The sequence below is a fragment of the Pyrus communis genome, chromosome 14 (assembly GCF_041283825.1).
Source record: "Pyrus communis isolate YQ-2024b chromosome 14, ASM4128382v1, whole genome shotgun sequence".
NCBI classification, from domain to species: Eukaryota; Viridiplantae; Streptophyta; class Magnoliopsida; order Rosales; family Rosaceae; genus Pyrus; species Pyrus communis.
The window spans coordinates 25,122,781-25,140,742 of NC_142578.1; the positions used below are offsets into that span (position 1 = coordinate 25,122,781).

Genomic DNA, 17,962 nt, shown 5'->3' on the forward strand with positions numbered 1-17,962 from the left:
CTTCATTCTCTAATTTCTTCATTCTTTCCCGTGTCTTCCTTCTCTTTTTTCTTGCGTGCAACCTAGTAGTGCGTACCTCACATGCTCAACTAAAAGCTTCACTTAAAAAGTCTTGGCCTGCAAGTCTTGACAATTTGCTAGCTTGGGCATACCTTGATAGATTTAGATGCTAGAAGAACACAACTATTGATAGATGTCATCACAAGCTTTCGGCGAATGTTGGTAGATTTTTATAGGTGCCCATGAGATGCTCGAATGAATGGTGCAATGATTTTTTTTTTCTTTTTTTCGAAACCATAGCCTCATTGTTGCAAATTGACGACTCCACCAATGGCAACATATATATAAGTTGGGTGGGGACTTAATAAACCTATTAAGATGTGAGGTTTTCTTTCAAAAAACTGTAATTTAAGGAAACTTGGTACTTAATAGAGTCATGTTCTTTTGGCCATCTGGATATATCAAAGATTGATAGTCACTCAGTTTCATATTAAATGTGAAGACTAAAACATTAGAAGCACATTATGTTCATCCTTCATCTTTAATATCCAATTTAAAGATTAATGACTACGTATTTCCTGATCACCTATTTACGAGCTAAACATTCTGCTACTTAATAAACCTTGGACAATCATCTTTCCACTGTAGTACATATGCACACATATATGTGTATACGATCGAGTTCCTAATATAACAAAGCTATATATGGTGCTGACAAAAGACTATTAATTCTCTGGTGCTGCAAAGGAAAATGTTAAGTAGGTGAGCTTAATTATTTAATTTATCGCATGCTTTTGGTGGCCTAGCCACTGTGACAAAACTATGCATGGATGCGCTCAAATTTTGTCAAACTTTATTGGTGTAAGGCCAGAAACCCTTGTGCTCTCGATCGGTTGATCTCTTTCTATATCGATCACTGTGTAGATGGACTATGCACGTATTATATTCTGCTAGACGTGACCGTACCATGGTCTTATCCCTTGCCTCTTTTGTTTATTAAGTTGTATGATTAACTACTGCCCCATGTGGAGAAGTGGACTTAGAAAAAGAAAAAGAAGACAAAAAAACGAAAGTGAAAGAAAATGGCAGTTCACTGTTTTTTTCTGGGTCCATGCAATTCATTCATTGATTTTTTATGGCAATGCCAGAGAGATCCTCAATTTAATTGTATTTTGTAAATTATATTACGTGGTTATTCACGATTGAATTATTACTTAGATTTTGATTAACATGCTTATTTTATATTGTTAACACATTACATAATTTACAAAGGTGGTTTAAAAAATAAGTCTACCCAGCGTTACTTTTTATATGGGTGTCAAAAGATAGCGAATCACTTATACAATTAACTGGGTTCGATTCCTAGCATTGGTGAATCGCACGATGGTGGCCAAAGGAAGTTGAAATGCTTCTTATTTATTTACTTGGGACATAGCCATGGGCGGGATAGGGCTTTTCTTTAGCATATGGCTAAAAAGAAGGTCTATAAGTAGAAATATAGTACATGTGAGTCTTCCCGATCCCTAAAAGAATGAACTTTTGTGGCGAAATTACCAGATCACTTTTTAAAAAAGAAATCGACTGGTAATATATAGTGTAGATCCAGACAAGTGTGTGCTGTATTTTCTATATTTTAGTTATGAGAGACAAACGTGTTCTTGATTTTTTAAGGATAACAATAGTTTTGTGACAAAATTGATTAAGTAAGACCAGACGTGGTTTTATGCATTTCTTTGTACAACTGCAAACCTACTACGTTAGGACCTATTTTATATTACACATTGGGAAAGGGGTATGATATCCACACATCCCATTTTACTTCTCACACACATATTTAATTTTCGGCCGTCGGATCGGATGAATTGAAGAAGATCAATGGACAGAAATTATCAAGGAATGTGTGAGAAGTAAAATGAGGTGTGTGGATAGCACACCCCTTGAAAAAAATATCCTCTCTTGAGATGGTATATGAGCTCTTGTACACCTTATTACACCAGGGTTTTGTAGGAGTAAGTTGTACTCATGAGATTTTCTTACTTGTGTGATTCGAAATTCTAATATTTAAGTTTACAACTCGTTCCATATTCATACATTTACCAAAGCCACCAGCGGATATTAACGTTTCAGAAGGTTGTTATGACTACGATTATTTACTTCGACTATACTCAATGCCATGAAGGTGTAGACTGTAGAGTTCAATTGATCACTCTATTGAAAACTGCCATAGATGGATTCTAGCTGCGCTGGTAGAGATTAAGATATAAGATTGACAAATGGGCTGCACAGAACCTAGAACCTTACGAATGAGGTTAGTGTTTCAAGGCTTGAGGTGGTTTGGGTTGTGGAAGATGGTTGGCTACCAAAAGGATTGAGGTAGTTTGGGCCAATATATGGTGGTACTTATATTTTGAGCCCAATTATGGTCTAATCCAAATTACACTTTTTTTGTATTATTTGAATTAGACTAAGGGCTAATTTAGTATGTTGTGTTTAAAAAAAAAAAAATATTATTTTTTTATTGTGCAGTGAGAAAAAGCAGTTTTCAAAGAAAGCATTTAGGTGTTTAGTAAATTGTAGCTATAAAAATGCTTTTAACAAAAAAAAAAAAAAAAAAAAAAAGTATGGAAATGTCTAGTAAACTTTTATGTAAAATTGTTGTGGTTGTGCAAAATGACTGAATGAGGATCTTGGTGAATGTGATATTATAATGCTTATCTTAATTTTTTTTTTTCACATTCAAATAATTTTATAAAAGATAAACAAAATATTTGATTAATTAAAGAGGAGAAAAGAGAAGGAAGACACGGGAAAGAATGAAGAAATTAGAGAATGAAGAAGCAACAATAGGTTGTAATTCAACGTTGTCCACTATCTCCTTAGTTGGGGTCAAAGATAAACTCTAAAACTATTGAGGTCATGAGCAGTCATTGATCTCAAACTGGCTCCGCTACTGTATATTGTATAGATATATACAATTAAAGAATTTTAATATACAAGACTGCATATAACCGAATAAACATCTATAAAAATCACTTGTCTATAAGGTTGTAGCAATGATTTGATTGAGGATACATAGAAATGGAAGCACATTGTGCTTTCCACTTCAACTTTTGCTTTGTGGGATCCCATAAGAGGAGATTAAACATTCAAATTGGAGCATAAACATGCATTTATATATAAGAATGCATTGTTACATAAGGATTAGGGAATCAAGAATGTCTTGTATTTGAGATATATCAGTTAATGTTTATGTGGGAGCAGCAAGAACAGACAACGTATGTTAGTACAAAGGAAGCACACCACATTGACCAATCACCTTATTGTATATTATAAGGTCAAGGCATGCCAAGATAAGATTTCGATTCTCTTTTTGTTTGGAGCTGGGATTTCCCATTTTCTCTCTTTTATCTTAGTTAGATTGTCAAGAATTTTAATTTTTTCAAATAAAATGAAAATTATATATATATATATATATATATATATATATAGTTTTGGAAAACTAAAACTCATGGAAACTAAAATTCATGGAAAGGTATTTACTTTGTAAAACTAAGATTAATTGTCTGTTTAAATATGGTTGAATGCACTAACAAGTGTTAACCAGTTAGTAACCTCTAAGATAAACTCTAAAACTATTGAGGTCATGAGCAGCCATTGATCTCAAACTGGCTCCGCTACTGTATATTGTATAGATATATACAATTAAAGAATTTTAATATACAAGACTGCATATAACCGAATAAACTTCTATAAAAATCACTTGTCTATAAGGTTGTAGCAATGATTTGATTGAGGATACATAGAAATGGAAGCACATTGTGCTTTCCACTTCAACTTTTGCTTTGTGGGATCCCATAAGAGGAGATTAAACATTCAAATTGGAGCATAAACATGCATTTATATATAAGAATGCATTGTTACATAAGGATTAGGGAATCAAGAATGTCTTGTATTTTTCAAAGAAAAAGCAGTTTTCAAAGAAAGCATTTAGGTGTTTAGTAAATTGTAGCTATAAAAATCCTTTTAACAAAAAAAAAAAAAAAGTATGGAAATGTCTAGTAAACTTTTATGTAAAATTGTTGCGGTTGTGCAAAATGACCGAATGAGGATCTTGGTGAATGTGATATTATAATGCTTATCTTAATTTTTTTTTTTTTTCACATTCAAATAATTTTATAAAAGATAAACAAAATATTTGATTAATTAAAGAGGAGAAAAGAAGAATATTGTTGAGAAATTAAAAAAAAAAAACGTGAGATAAACAATAGAGATGGAGAAGATAAAACTCTGGGTTGCAGAACTTCCCCTTCCTCTTGTCCATGGCCACGAGCCCAACTCCCAGTCTTTCTCATCCAAAAGGGTCAATTTGACTTCGATCAACCCCACTTTGGTAGCAGAATTCCACCCCGTTGCTGCCACCAAGAACACCGAAAATGTAATGGGATATGTGCTCCAACTAACTTCTCATATGGTCATCTGATTCATTCAATCCGTCCATTGATTTCTTGCGTGGAAGACGAGGGAGGGAGACGAAAAAATGTTTCATACGTAGAAGGGAACGATGGAGAGGATAGTAAGATTGTCATATTGAAATTTTCATTAATGACTATCGTTCACTCTTGTTTTGTGAAAAGAAAAAAAAAATCCACTTTTTTGCTTTGAATTTCCATGATTTAGAAAGAAAAAAAAGGGTTTGATTGAGTTACCAAATAAAAATTGGAGTCTAGCTTTTTTTAACACGTACTTATAAAAAAAAAAAAGTTGAGCAGTTTCGAACCAATACTAAATGGAGGGGTCTACTAAATACACACTATAATTTAACGATTCATGTTTGGCTCACCATCTTTCTATTCCACATCTTGATACCATCTTACATGACAAACTGACGTGTACCTCCAAATGTATTATCTTTTATTTATTTTATGAATCTTTTATTTTTTAGAGAAATCAATAGTGTTTACTCATTTTTTGAAGAAAGCTTGTTTAATTATTCTAATTATAAACAATCATTAGAATTATTGGTTCTGCAAGAATATCACTTTCGCATTTGAGGATTACGCGTTCGATTCTTTTATCGCTTGCATAATAAGAAAAATAATAAAGTTATTATTCAGTACAAAATGCACATCTTACTTTATGGTTCCTTGGTATGAAGTTAACAAATGTTATAAAACGAAATAAAAGAGAAGATGCAGATTAGCTCTTGCAAATTGAGATTGAAGACAAATTCATCAGATAACAGTTTAAGATCAACCCAAAAATGCTAGTGAGATAAATATTTTTCAAATATTATTGTCATCTCAATTATTTATTTTCACTAAGGTCCATAACTTGGAGAATTTTTTTTCCAGTGTAATTGAAACACAGCCTAGTAAATCAAGTATAATAATACAAGTGATTTAAGTTTTTTTTTTTAAGTATCCAACCATTTGCATTATGATATTACTATATTGATATGTGTTTTTGGCACACTAAAAAATCTCGCCACAATTTAGGGTTTGGAATTTAATTTGGGGCTTTGGAACTCAAATACAATTCTTTACTAGAGTTTGATGTTTAGGGCTAAGAATTTAATTTGTCTCAAGAAATTTTCTTTTGATTTATCTCAAGAAATGTGTCACTTATGTGTTTGGTTCCTTTTTATACTCTCATTCTCATTTCTTTAAGTAAATATGCATTGGAAATGAAAATTAATTGTGGCAATGAAAATTATCATTGTGGCAATAGGGGGAAAATTTGGCGGGGTATTTGGCTCAGCTTTGGCATTTGGCTTGGGTTAGAGTGGGTTTTTGGGGGGGGGGGGGGGTGAATAGGGGGAAATTTGGCATTTAGCCCATTGTTGGAGATGGTCTAAGGGTTGGAGCAAATAAGTTGTTTAGGGTTGGAGATGGTCTTAGGAAGTTAACATGACTAAACTCATGTTAGTAATACAAATATTAAAAAACATCGAAGTCCTCAACCAAATATGGCAAACTTTCGTTGTTATTTGGATAAATTATACAAAACTACCTTAACTATGGGTCGAACCACAATTTCATACTTCATGTTTTAAACATTGTAATGTCATACATCAACTTATGAATTTGTTGCAATGTTAGACCTTCGTTAAATTTTCTATTAATTTGACTGTTAAGTGATGAAGCGGCAACTAAAATAAAATTTTATTAATTAGTAATAAATTATTAATTTTTCATTTAACAATTAAAATTTAAAAAAAAAAAAAAAAACTCTCTCCCACTTGCCACATTGTCACCCCAACTCCTAAACCTGGAAAATCATACTAACCCATACCAAATCCAGAAAATCATACCATCCCATCCCAAATCCAGAAAGAAAATATAAATCCATACCACATCCCCACCCTCCCCCGTCTCCTCCACCTATTATCTCCAGCCAATTCCACCATCTTCACCTCACTCACAGATCCGACAAACCCAAACACCTTGGTCGACAGCTTCATTTCGTGGCATGGAATGGACTTTCTCCCTCCCAATTTCGTGACCTTTCGCACCACCTTCCCTGCAAAATCAAAATTCCTGAATCCTATATTTACCATGCTCTCACTTGTTGGACTTTTTAAGGTATTACAAATCATTTTACTTCCTAAATATTATCTATACACATAAAGTGAGCAACCTAAAATGGTGAAACATTTAAAATACCATAAATCGCCCTTTAAGAATTTCATAAATTACAATTGAACCAAAAGAAGCTAAAGTATTTAACCATATTTTTATTTTGAATGAATTTAACATTTAAAATTAAATAAAAAAAAATTACAAAAACAAAACCTCCCACGTTAGTGGGTGGTTTCACATTTTTAATTCGTTTCTTTTTTTTTTTTAAATAATTTTTAAAAAATATGTAAATTAATTATTATGGTTGTTAATACTATCAATTTGGTTGGTATCCATCACTACTAATGTGCGTTACTTTCTGCAACAACTATATTAATATCGAGACAGCTGTTTCTTGTATTTGTCTATCTTTGGTTTGCTTTTAATTTGCAATACATGTGCGGGATCGTAGGAAATATGTTTTGTAAGAAATTAAAATATTTTTATTCCATAATAATTACGATTATTGAATTGGTTATTTGCAAACCACTAAATGGGTTTTAATTTACTTTAATTTCAGTTTTGGTTGGTTACCATATCAATTTTATTGTTGCTGCCTTTATATGCTTTAATTCTTGATTTATGATAAGAAATTTATCCTTCCGTTTTGCTTTGAACAATTAAGTTACCTAATTTCTAATATATATTAATAGCTATATAATTTTAATATTTATTATTATGAAAACATGTTACAAAGGAAAGATATATCATATATAACAAGGTTGCGGGCATTTCATGGTAAATGAGTTGTTTTTCAATTTTCATATGACCTTTCCTTATTTCTTGAAGTGTTGTTATGTCATTCAATTGTTTTGTACCAATGGAAAAACCGAGCTGTTCACCAGATCTAAGTATTACGAGTGTACGCTTACAAGGACCATAGGTTGTTGTATCCTGAAGAGTACAGTGCCATAATCTGTTACACTAAGACATTGTCTTAGAGGGGCGAAATCTACTCTTTAAGAACAATGAACTTACACACCTCAACCTAAAATATGTTATATTCCAGGATCAACGAAGAGCGTTCTCTACATATCAAAGATAAGTATTTTATCTTATTTTGCTCATTTTATGTAATTAATTGTGGCAATGAAAATTATCATACACTAATATTTATCTTATGTGATTTGTTGTAGATTTGTTGTAGAAGAACTAGTATTCAAATCGTATTTCCAACATCACTTCCCTTGGCTTTCCCATTGTGGAGCTGAGGAGGGCGGCGTGTGGCGGTTAATTTAAAAAAAAAACTCACCGATCCGATCCGATAAGAAAAGGCCCAAATCCACATCCAAAGGTGACTCGCCTGGCCCGAGTACCAGTTCTAACGGCGGCGGTGAATTTAGAAGGCAGAGTCCGCAAGCTCAGCTTGAGACGCCGGCGAAGTACGTGAGCTCGACTACAAAGAAGTCGTCTGCGTCCGCATTGGGGGCGGCGGAGCCGGCGGCTTTGGTGTCTCCCATTATGGGTCGTCGTTGGGGTTGAATAGGATAAAGACGAGATCAGGGCCGTTGCCGCATGAGAGCTTTTTTGGGTTATAGGTGTCTCCCCCTTCAACCAGTCGTATCTATGTCTTTTGTCATGTCATTTTTCAAGAAGATTATTTTCCTTTTACTAACTTGAAGGTCTCTATTGAATCTCCAACCGTTTTGTTGGATATTCAGCCCCTCTGCAGCCCCCGTTGCCGAGCACAGGCCTACTGCCTTTTTTTCCTCCGCAGGTCCATTCTCTAACCATCGACCTGCTGAGCCCACCTCCCAACTCGCGGGCTGCAGCTGTATCATTTCTTTCTGCCACTCTACACGCTGCGTCTACTGCAGCTGCACCGACTGCACCTCCACACGTGCCCCTGCCATCTACACCGACTGCATCATTTCCCTCCCATGAGTCAGCACCTGCACCACCGCTGGCGAAGCTACAAAGGAACACCCTTGCCAGAAATCAAGCCTAGGAGCGTTGGTTTCGCCCCTCTGGTCCCGTCGGAGGTGATGGCTGCTCAGCCCGCTCTCTGGTTTTCTGCTACTATGCAGCACAGTGTTATAATTTTATTTTTTATTTTTAAAAATCGTAAAGTAAAACGACGCCGTTTCGTTTAGTGTTTTGAAAAAAAGTTAAGTGGGATGACATCTGACCGTTTAGCCCGTTCCCCTATTTCCAAAACAAATCAGAGCACGTAATCGAGCTCTTTCCTTCTCCCCTCCTCCCAACCTCAAACGCTAAGAGGTTCGTTCTTTTCCACTTCAATTCGGTTTTGCACAAATGGGTGTTTTTGGGTATTTTTGAATTTTGTGATTCATGTGCGATTTCGGCTTGAAAGATTTGATTTTTTTTATTCATTTGGGGAATTCCCCATTGCTTGATTGATTGGTTAATATTGAAACCTAGGTGTCTGATGCTTCATCGTCGTCGTCGAACAACGGAATTACGAGTGGGTCGCCGACAGAGTTTGATGGTCTTTCTCCACACATCTCCAGGTGTTTGATGGTCTTCCTCCATCTGCCTCTCGTACAGCTTTTTGCTAGTCTTTATACGCACTCCATGTGTTTGATTTAATGCCTCAAAGAATTATCTGACGAATCAGTCCCCAGGGGCAATGTGAATCAAAATGAGAATGAAAATGGTGGTAATTCTGAGTATACCATTGTTGGTGTTGAGGTAGCTAACGAGGAAAGTAAGGGTAATAGAGATGAAGTGGAGGTAGCAAAATGTTTAGTACAAAGGTATTAAACTTGGTCTAGGGGATTTCGTTTTCTACAGTGTTCTTGTGGGCAGAGCTGCAATGTATGACCTCATGACTGTGTATGCCGGTTATCTTGCCATTATTTCGAGACTCTAAGTGCACTCTTATTTTGTGGTCAATGTACCATCGAGCTTTGCCAGCTGTGCCCATATATATTATCTTGGGGGACTTGGATTGTCTGCCCTCCCGATTCCATACCATTCCCATCCTTTTCTATATTCTGTGATCATAGTTAAGTCACGTCAACATTTTATATTCTTATTGTTTTTTGTTTATTATTTCTATAAAAAAAAATCAGTATAAAATGTTGACGTGACTTAACCGTGACCACAGAAATAGGAGGGGATGAGAAATGTATAGGATGGGGAGGGCAGACATTCTAAGTCCTTTATTTGGATGCTTCTCTGATGCCTGCCCTCTCACTCGGCAAGCATATCCCAAGACATCACCTTTCATCCAATAGCTTCTCTAGCTAAATGCTCCCAAAGTCAAAAAAGCAAGCCTAGTCTAGCTTTTCTTTTGTAGCACTCCACATGGTTTGCATCCTTCAATGCAGCCCACCGAAAGCAAACATACGGTTCAATTGTTGCCATATTATATGGTCCAATCACAACAGGTCCGGAATCTGGACACCCTCATCTCATTTGAAAAAAGCATTAGGTATTTAGGTTTCTTGAAGAACCCTTAATCATCAAGTATGTCAAGTGAGGGAAAGGATAATGAAACCATCAAGTTTTCCCAGCGTGTATTGATGTAAAGCTGGAAGAATATTTATTGAAAACACACCAAATACAAGACTAGTTGAAACTTTCATTTGGAAAAACAGGGGAAATACAAAGCAAACAGAAATAAACGAGTGACGGTTGGATACGTTTTCAACTCGCACTCAGTCAGGCCAAACTCATATTGCAAGAAGTAGAAATCCCTAAACAAACTTACGACATAAGTATAAGATCTCATCTGCCGGTAACCGGAATCCGGAGAAGGGCCAGCATGCATCAACATTAATCTTTTGACTATTTTTTTTGAAGGTAGCTCAAGATGGCCATAATCGTTTGGATCCCAGCAAGAAGAAGAAGGGTGAAGGCAGTTAAAACTGTAATGAAGGACCATGGCCTGCTAAAATATGTTCGCATGAAAGTTGCCCAATGGCTGCTGTAATAGGCCTCTACATCTCTGAATTGCTCGGAGAGGTAGCATTCCCTTATGTTGAACACAACATTTTCCCCTAACTTTGTGAACATCTCAGCCACGTATTGATCGTTCAGTGAGAAGCCGGTGATTATCCCATCAGCACAGAGGAGCCTGACGTCCCTAGTTGAATTGATGAGACAGCTCATGAAGGCAATATAAGCGGTGAAGTGCTGTCTCTGAGATGTGTACTGGTGGCATCGTTCGAAGGCCATGCAATTGATGAAGACAACAATGGCGAGGTCATTGATGGTTATAGGTGGAATTCGGAGTACCCCATTTCGGAGGTCAATATCTAAGAAGCTCTGTGCATCTCTTCGAGGCGTAAACTTGATACCGGAGGGTCTTAGTTGTGTGGTACATTGGATTGACTCAGAAGATGGACGGTACTTGTGATTGGAGTCACGATCATTATCATATGGAGTTCTTGAGAAAGGTAGAAACCTAGAGAAGTAAATAAATAGTTTGGCTGGGAGTAGGGCCGCTTGACATAGTACCTGTAACGTACGTTGCAATTTTGACTTGGGGGCATATTTGGAAGTTAGCATCATATCAGATTGGAGAAGGAAGCTTAAGTGAAACAAGTGAAGCAAGTGCTTGGCCTCCCCTGGCTCGATTATCATTTTAAGGACTTCGCTAGGCCTAGGCAATGAATGATTGAAGAACTGAAGCGCAAGATTGCGTAGAGGTTGTTTAGTCCGCAAGAATGAGATCTCAAATAGTTTTTCAAGGACGAAGAAAGGGAGTTGGTTTTCAAGCTTAAGGAGATCTCTCGTAACAATTGGAACCAACCCTGGCCTTCTTAAGATGGGTTGACCAACGTCGGAGGCCTTACTCATCTGTAGAAAAAGCTCGATGATAAAGCAACCGTCAAGCACCATCATTCCAACAAAGTCAGGGCTTGACATGGATATCACCTCAGAATAGCAGCTTCTTGTGCTCTCCTCCAACGATTGCATTGCCTTGTAGTATTCGCCCAGCAAATCATGCCCTCCTTCATTCCTTTTTCGGCAAAGAAGCGATTCAAGAAACTGCAATTTGTAACTTTCAAATTCCAGTAACTTCTCCTTGTCGCGGTGGTGAGGTCCAATGGAGACAATCTCAGGCTCAATGGCTTCTGGACGGATTCCAGTGAGGCTGGGAGGAACTCTATCTATGCACTGTGTGCTCGTACTGTCTGTTGTCTCAACTTCTCTTTTCTGCTCCTCTAGACTCCTTCGCATTGCAGCTTCAGATTCTTTATAAGCATTCGCCTCTACTTCTTCTTCGCTAATACTCGACTCTAACACTCTGATAACATGATGCTCTCTATCCCCCATTCTCTCTCTCTCTCTCTCTCTCTTCAATCTAGTAGATAGAACGTTTGCATCAGTTTATACTTTATATAGAAAGATCCCTCAACCTCAACCTATCAAAAATTATCAAGGAAAGTTCTCATGCTGTTTTCAACAGTGGAAATTTCGTAGAAACCCCAGTTGTCACTCATGTTTTGACCAGTGGATATTTCGTGGATATTTCGTAGAAACCCCAGCTGTTTTGACCGGTGGGTGTTCGTATTGTCCCCTCCTCAGTCCCCAATTTAAGCAGTGAACATGGGAATCCATGATCAGCATATAAAGTGCCCAATTAATTTGGTAATCCCAAGTCCTTAGGCACCTAAAGTGAAGTCATCAAATCTTTTTTTGTAAGTGGTATGCTTTTTCACTTGTAAGTGAGAGGTTTTAAGTTTGATTATCGACATAGGTGAATTTGAACCACATTATTGCTAGCTCATTGTGAGGTTAAGCTCCCCCTCTCCCCCTTAGTGTAGATAATATTGTTTGTTAAAAATAAAAAAAAACCAACGAGTCACACACTAAACATAGCAATTATATCAAATGATTAATCAATTTTTTGTTCAACCTTATAAAATTGTTCTTTTCTTTTATTTAACAGAAAAAGAATGAAAGAGTTTGCCATTTTTGGTTTTATCACCATATATAACTAAATATAAGTCAAGTAAGTTCTTGACTTTAAGGCAAAGAAAGAATCTAAGTTAACCCACTCCCATTTAGTGACACAATCATTTTGGTTCAAAGTCAGTTAAGCGCAATCTTCATCACTCAAATCCTGTCTATTAACGGTAACTAGTAAACTAGTAGTGACACGTTCGCAAATCGCAATCACCAAAATCGCGTTCAAGTAAATTCCTAGCCTATACGCAAGGCCAATGGCAAATTTAGGGGGCGAAAAGAAATGTTTGTGTCAGTTTATATACAAAGGATCCCTTAACCCATCAAATCTCGATTTATGCGTGTCATCCTTGCGCAGGGATCATGCTAATCTTCTCTGTATCGTTCCAATTTTATCGGACGTCTCCGAAGGAACGTCCCTTAATCTATCAAGATTATCAAGGAAAGTTCACATACTGTTTCGATCAGTGGAGAATTCGTTGAAACCCCAGTTGTCACTCCTGTCTCAATCAATCTAAGGAAAGTTCACATACTGTTTCGATCAGTGGAGAATTCGTTGAAACCCCAGTTGTCACTCCTGTCTCAATCAATCTTTCCCCGGAGTTTCATGGAAAGTTACAAATGACTCTTGGCAAGGACAGGTTTCATGGTCCACGGAGACCATTACGTAAGACTTCTCTTTCTTGTTCTTGTTGAATGCTAACTTACTGAGGATATTATTGTTGAGGTACTTATACTGGAGCTCGAAGCTCAACAATGGTGGTCTAGAGAGAGAAATTATGGCACAGAATCTAGAGAGAGAATACAATTCCTTGGATCAAAAGGTCTTTTGCCAGGTTAAAATGGGGCTAAGGGTTATTGGCTATTAAAGGATAGGATATGAAATTCAAATTTTTTTGAGAAAGTATACATTAGAGCAAGCCAAAAACAGCAGCACCCCATCCCAATTTTGACTGGAAATATGAACTTTACATCACAAGCTATCCCTCCACTTATGTAATTGCCTACTCAAGCTTTTTATGTTTGATAACAATGAAATTTAAGAATAGAAGTATGCTTGTAAAGAACACATTGCAACATCTTAGTACTCCAATTTTCTTTTTCTTTTTTCATTCTTGCTTACATCACCCATCATTTTCACATTCAATGTAGTACACACTCTCCATCCAATTCCTATATATATAAACAAAACCCCAAAAACATAACGTCTGTAATATTTTCTCAAAACAATAAAGGATTGGTATATGCATAAAGGCTCAACTCCAATATCGGAGCATGCTAGGGAGAAGTGGCTAACAAAGAAACGGCTTATTTTAAAGCTCAAAGGGCTACTAGCGATAAAATTAGCATATAAGGTAGGCATGAAAGGCTCAAACGATGCACAAATGGCCTACATCCTTTCCAAGTTATTATATGAATTGATGAATGAATCGAGAGGTATAAAGCAAGTTCTAGAGATTCATATAAGAATGAGATCATACGCACAAGAATAAATGTGATTGATGTATGGTAGTTCAATCATGTTAGGCTCAAAAATTCACAAGGTTCACATTTGGTCACTAAATTCACATATGAAGCGTTAAATCATGCTAGTTTCACATCAACAAGGCTATGTGCATTTGTGTTTCAAGGATGATTGGACTTGTACAAACTAACAAGAGAATAAGGAAATTCACCTAAAACCTGCTTACTAATTTCTCGATCACCATGTTTCAAATTCAACCAATCATATATTGGGTCGGGAAACTAACAAAAAACTAATTCAAAACAATAAAGAAAATAGGAAAATGTTTTTGAATTTTGAATTTTTCTGATTTCTTTTTCAAATTTTCTGATTTTTTCTGTTTTTAAATACTAAGAACAAAGAAAACTAAAGTGATAAAACAAATTGACTCAAAATTGGCAAAGCAACATAAAGACAACGCAATCCAATTCTTGTTGAAAGATTTGAAAATTTTCTGATTTATCTTCTTTTTTTTTTCTTCTTCATCCTCACCCCCCAACTTAAACTGGACATTGTCCCTAATGTCTTTCAACACATGAGATAGAGAAAAGAAAATGACATGAACGAGGAAAAGCATTGGGAGTAAGACACTTCCCTAGTTTATGCACCACATGGCAGCCATTGTGTTCCAACTCGTAAATGCAATTTCCAACGAAATCACCACCCCCAAACTTCGATGTTTCAGAGTTCTAACTTGTATTGGATGACAACCACATGAACCTACAAAAACAAAGGGTAAAAGGAAAGGATTAGTAGCCAAGCAAGAGAGACAAAATTCAAACCTAAATAAAATGAAAGAAAATAAAAGGAAACAAAGGAAAAATAAAGGAAAAGAAAATTGGGGTTGCCTCCCAAAAACGCTAAATTTATAGTCTTCAACTGAACTACAGAACGGTTTAAGCAAGATCAGTGAGAAGAGGTGCATAATTGATGGCATTGGATTTGACATCCACATTCACCTCCTTGTTTAGAAAATTGACTTCAAAACACTCTGCCTCATTCGAACACTTAATAGCTTCAAAAACTTTAAACACCACATGCTCTCCTTGTACTCGCAATGTGACTAGGTCCTTTCGAACTTCAATTACAGTATCTGCAGTGGCCAAGAATGGCCTGCCTAGGATAATCGGGATTTCACGATCTTCTTCCATATCAAGAACCACAAAATCTACAGGGAGAATTAACTTGTCAACCCAAACCAACACATCTTTAATAATTCATCTTGGGTATGTGACAGACCGATCCACAAGTTGCAAACAAACCGATGTTGGTTTCATCTCTCCCAAACCTAAGTGTTTAAAGATAGAGAAAGGCATTCGATTAATATTTGCACCCAGATCACATAAAGATTTATCAAAATAAGTATTTCCAATTATGCAAGGAATAGTGAAACTCCCTGGATCTTTCAACTCAGGTGGTAATTTCTTTTGTAGCACCACACAACATTCTTCAGATAACATCACCGTCTCATGCTCAGCGAATCTCTTCTTCTTGGTGCACACGTCCTTAAAAAATTTTGCTTACCTCAGGATTTGTTTCACTGCATCAAGCAAAGGAATGTTAATATTCACTTTTTTAAACAATTCAAAAATGTCAGAAAAGTGTTGATCTTTCTTAGCCTTTTGTAACCGTTGAGGATACGAAATAGGTGGAGAAACTTTTTTCTTGTGTACTTGCTATTCCTCTTGTGGTTTAGTGATGCTAGTTACCAACTTTTCAACCGGGTCCACTTTTCCTTCACTCTTTTTCTCTAAAATTTTCCCACTACGGAGTGTGATGGCCTTGACTTGCTCTTGGTTTTTGGGATTGATCTCAGTTTGACTTGGAAATTTGCCCTTCTCTCTCTCAACCATCGCATTGGCAATTTGACCAACTTGCTCCTCTAGCTTACGCATGGATGCTTGTTGATTTTGCAGAGAAGTCTGAGTTGCTTGCATGAAATTGTTGGTGTTTTGAGCAAGAGTGTTGATAGTTTGAGCCAACTGAGCCATCGTATCTTCCATGGAATTCGTTTTGGCTTCATTGTTTTGGAATGGTATAAATGGGTTCACGTGATTCTGTTGATTGTTCTTCCAAGCAAAATTTGGATGATGACGCCAACCAGGATTATATTTGTCTGAAAATGGATCAAACTGTTGGCGGTTCAAGTTGTTTACTTGATTGGCTTGTTCTTGAATAAACTCTGGAAAGAACTGCTTATAGGACACTCTATACTTGAATGTATACTTGCACAAATTTCACAAACAACATAAAATGATTTCACAGATTTAATAGTCATCAAATTATCAAACTTTTTATTTAAACTAGAAATTTGTGCAGCCATAGCCGACATGGTGTCAATCTCATGTACTTCAACCTTCTTCGGTAATTTTCTATCTATACCCCAACTTTGAGAATTAACGGACAATGTATTGAATATTGCAGAAGCTTCATCAACGGTCTTTGTCATTAGAGCACCCCCACTAGCAGCATTTGTCATCCTCTTGTTATCAGTGCTTAAACCTTGATAGAAATTATGAAGTTGCAGCCATTCTGGTAGACCATGGTGTAGGCACTTCAACAACAAATCTCTAAATCGCTCCCAACTCTCATAAAAAGGCTTACCATGGAATTGAGCAAAAGTCATTATGTCATTCATCAACTTAGTAGTCTTGGAAGGAAGGAACAATTTTTGCAAAAATTTGCTTACCAAGTCATTCCAAGTTGTGATCGAGTTGGGTGGAAGGAATTAGAGCCAAGTCTTCACCTTGACTTTCAGTGAGAACTGGAACAAACACAATCTAATGGCTTCATCCATCATATTATGGATCTTGAGAGTGTCACAAATCTCAAGAAACTCATTGATATGCAAATTGGGATCTTCGGTTAACAAGCCATAAAATGATAGCATCATTTGAATAAATGATGGCTTCAACTCAAAGTTGTTAGCAGCAATTTGCGGACGAACGATGCATGAAGGAGAGGTTGTCATCGTAGGAGCGGAATACTCCATCAACATTTGGTTCTCCTTCGGATTAGGGAGAGCCATTTTCTCAGTTGGTCCTTGTGGCTTTGTGTGCATTCTCCATAGGTGTCGAAAGGTTCTCTTAATTTCTGAATCGTATAGTACAAGCTCTAGACTTCAAGAACGACGACCGTGCAGAAACTTTAGAAAGTACCTGAAAAGAAAAGAAAGCAAAAACAAAATTTAAAATCAACACAAATAACAATAAAAATAAGCTAGAAATAGAACTAATTCAATCCCCGTCAACCGCAATGTTGCCAAAATTAGATTAACCGAAATCAACCCAATTAAGTCCAAATTTTAATGCTCGCAAGTGTACGAATCGTAAAGTAATATAGTAGGCAAGCACAAGATCATTCCAACTAAGATTGAAATAATTCTAATTATCTAACTTAATTTGTATTGCACTTGAATTGAAATGGAAAAATTGATGATTTGAGAAAGAACTTTGAAATTGTCAACGTAAACAAAAATCAAATGAGCTTAAATAAATGACAAAAAAAACAAAGAAATCAAATTATAAATCAATTGCGAAAGACACTAGAGCATCCGATTCACCATAACCAATCCAACTCAATTCCTGCAGTTAATTATTAATGAGTAATCACCCAAATTGACAGTCTAGTTCCTCTAATTCATATAGTATCCATGGCATCTAAATTACTATGTATACTCATATGTGGTAACAATCTATGGCATCTAGATTACTAAACACACATGAGTTTATAAACGATTTGAGAACTACTTAAGAGACCGCATAAAACCTAGTGTATGGCATCTACATTAAGGAATTCATAGTACCATTTGCAAGACGCTAAAACCAAATTAACAACATGGCATATGTGTTAACTCGCATCACATACACTAGGCTCAAACCAAAGTGGTGGCCAATCACCAAGATTAAAATAAAGCTCATAAGCACAGCAAAATGATACTCAAAATGAATGAAACTTCATA

At 36.3% G+C, this 17,962-nt stretch overlaps 1 protein-coding gene, 1 non-coding gene and 1 pseudogene across 2 annotated transcripts; all 3 read right to left on the reverse strand.

Annotated features, from left to right (window-relative positions):
* Nucleotides 1–10,074: 10,074 nt before the first annotated feature.
* On the reverse strand, nucleotides 10,075–12,030 carry LOC137713778 (UPF0481 protein At3g47200-like). Its single transcript, XM_068453129.2, has one exon. The coding sequence runs from the start codon at nucleotides 11,862–11,864 to the stop codon at nucleotides 10,371–10,373; it is 1,494 nt and encodes a 497-aa protein (XP_068309230.2). The 5' UTR covers nucleotides 11,865–12,030; the 3' UTR covers nucleotides 10,075–10,370.
* Nucleotides 12,031–12,813: 783 nt separating this feature from the next.
* LOC137714013 (U6 spliceosomal RNA) lies at nucleotides 12,814–12,912 on the reverse strand. The gene has a single exon (XR_011065356.2). It is a non-coding gene; the product is annotated as a U6 spliceosomal RNA (small nuclear RNA).
* A 1,985-nt stretch (nucleotides 12,913–14,897) lies between these two features.
* Nucleotides 14,898–17,029, reverse strand: LOC148691474 (uncharacterized; annotated as a pseudogene).
* Nucleotides 17,030–17,962: the final 933 nt, after the last annotated feature.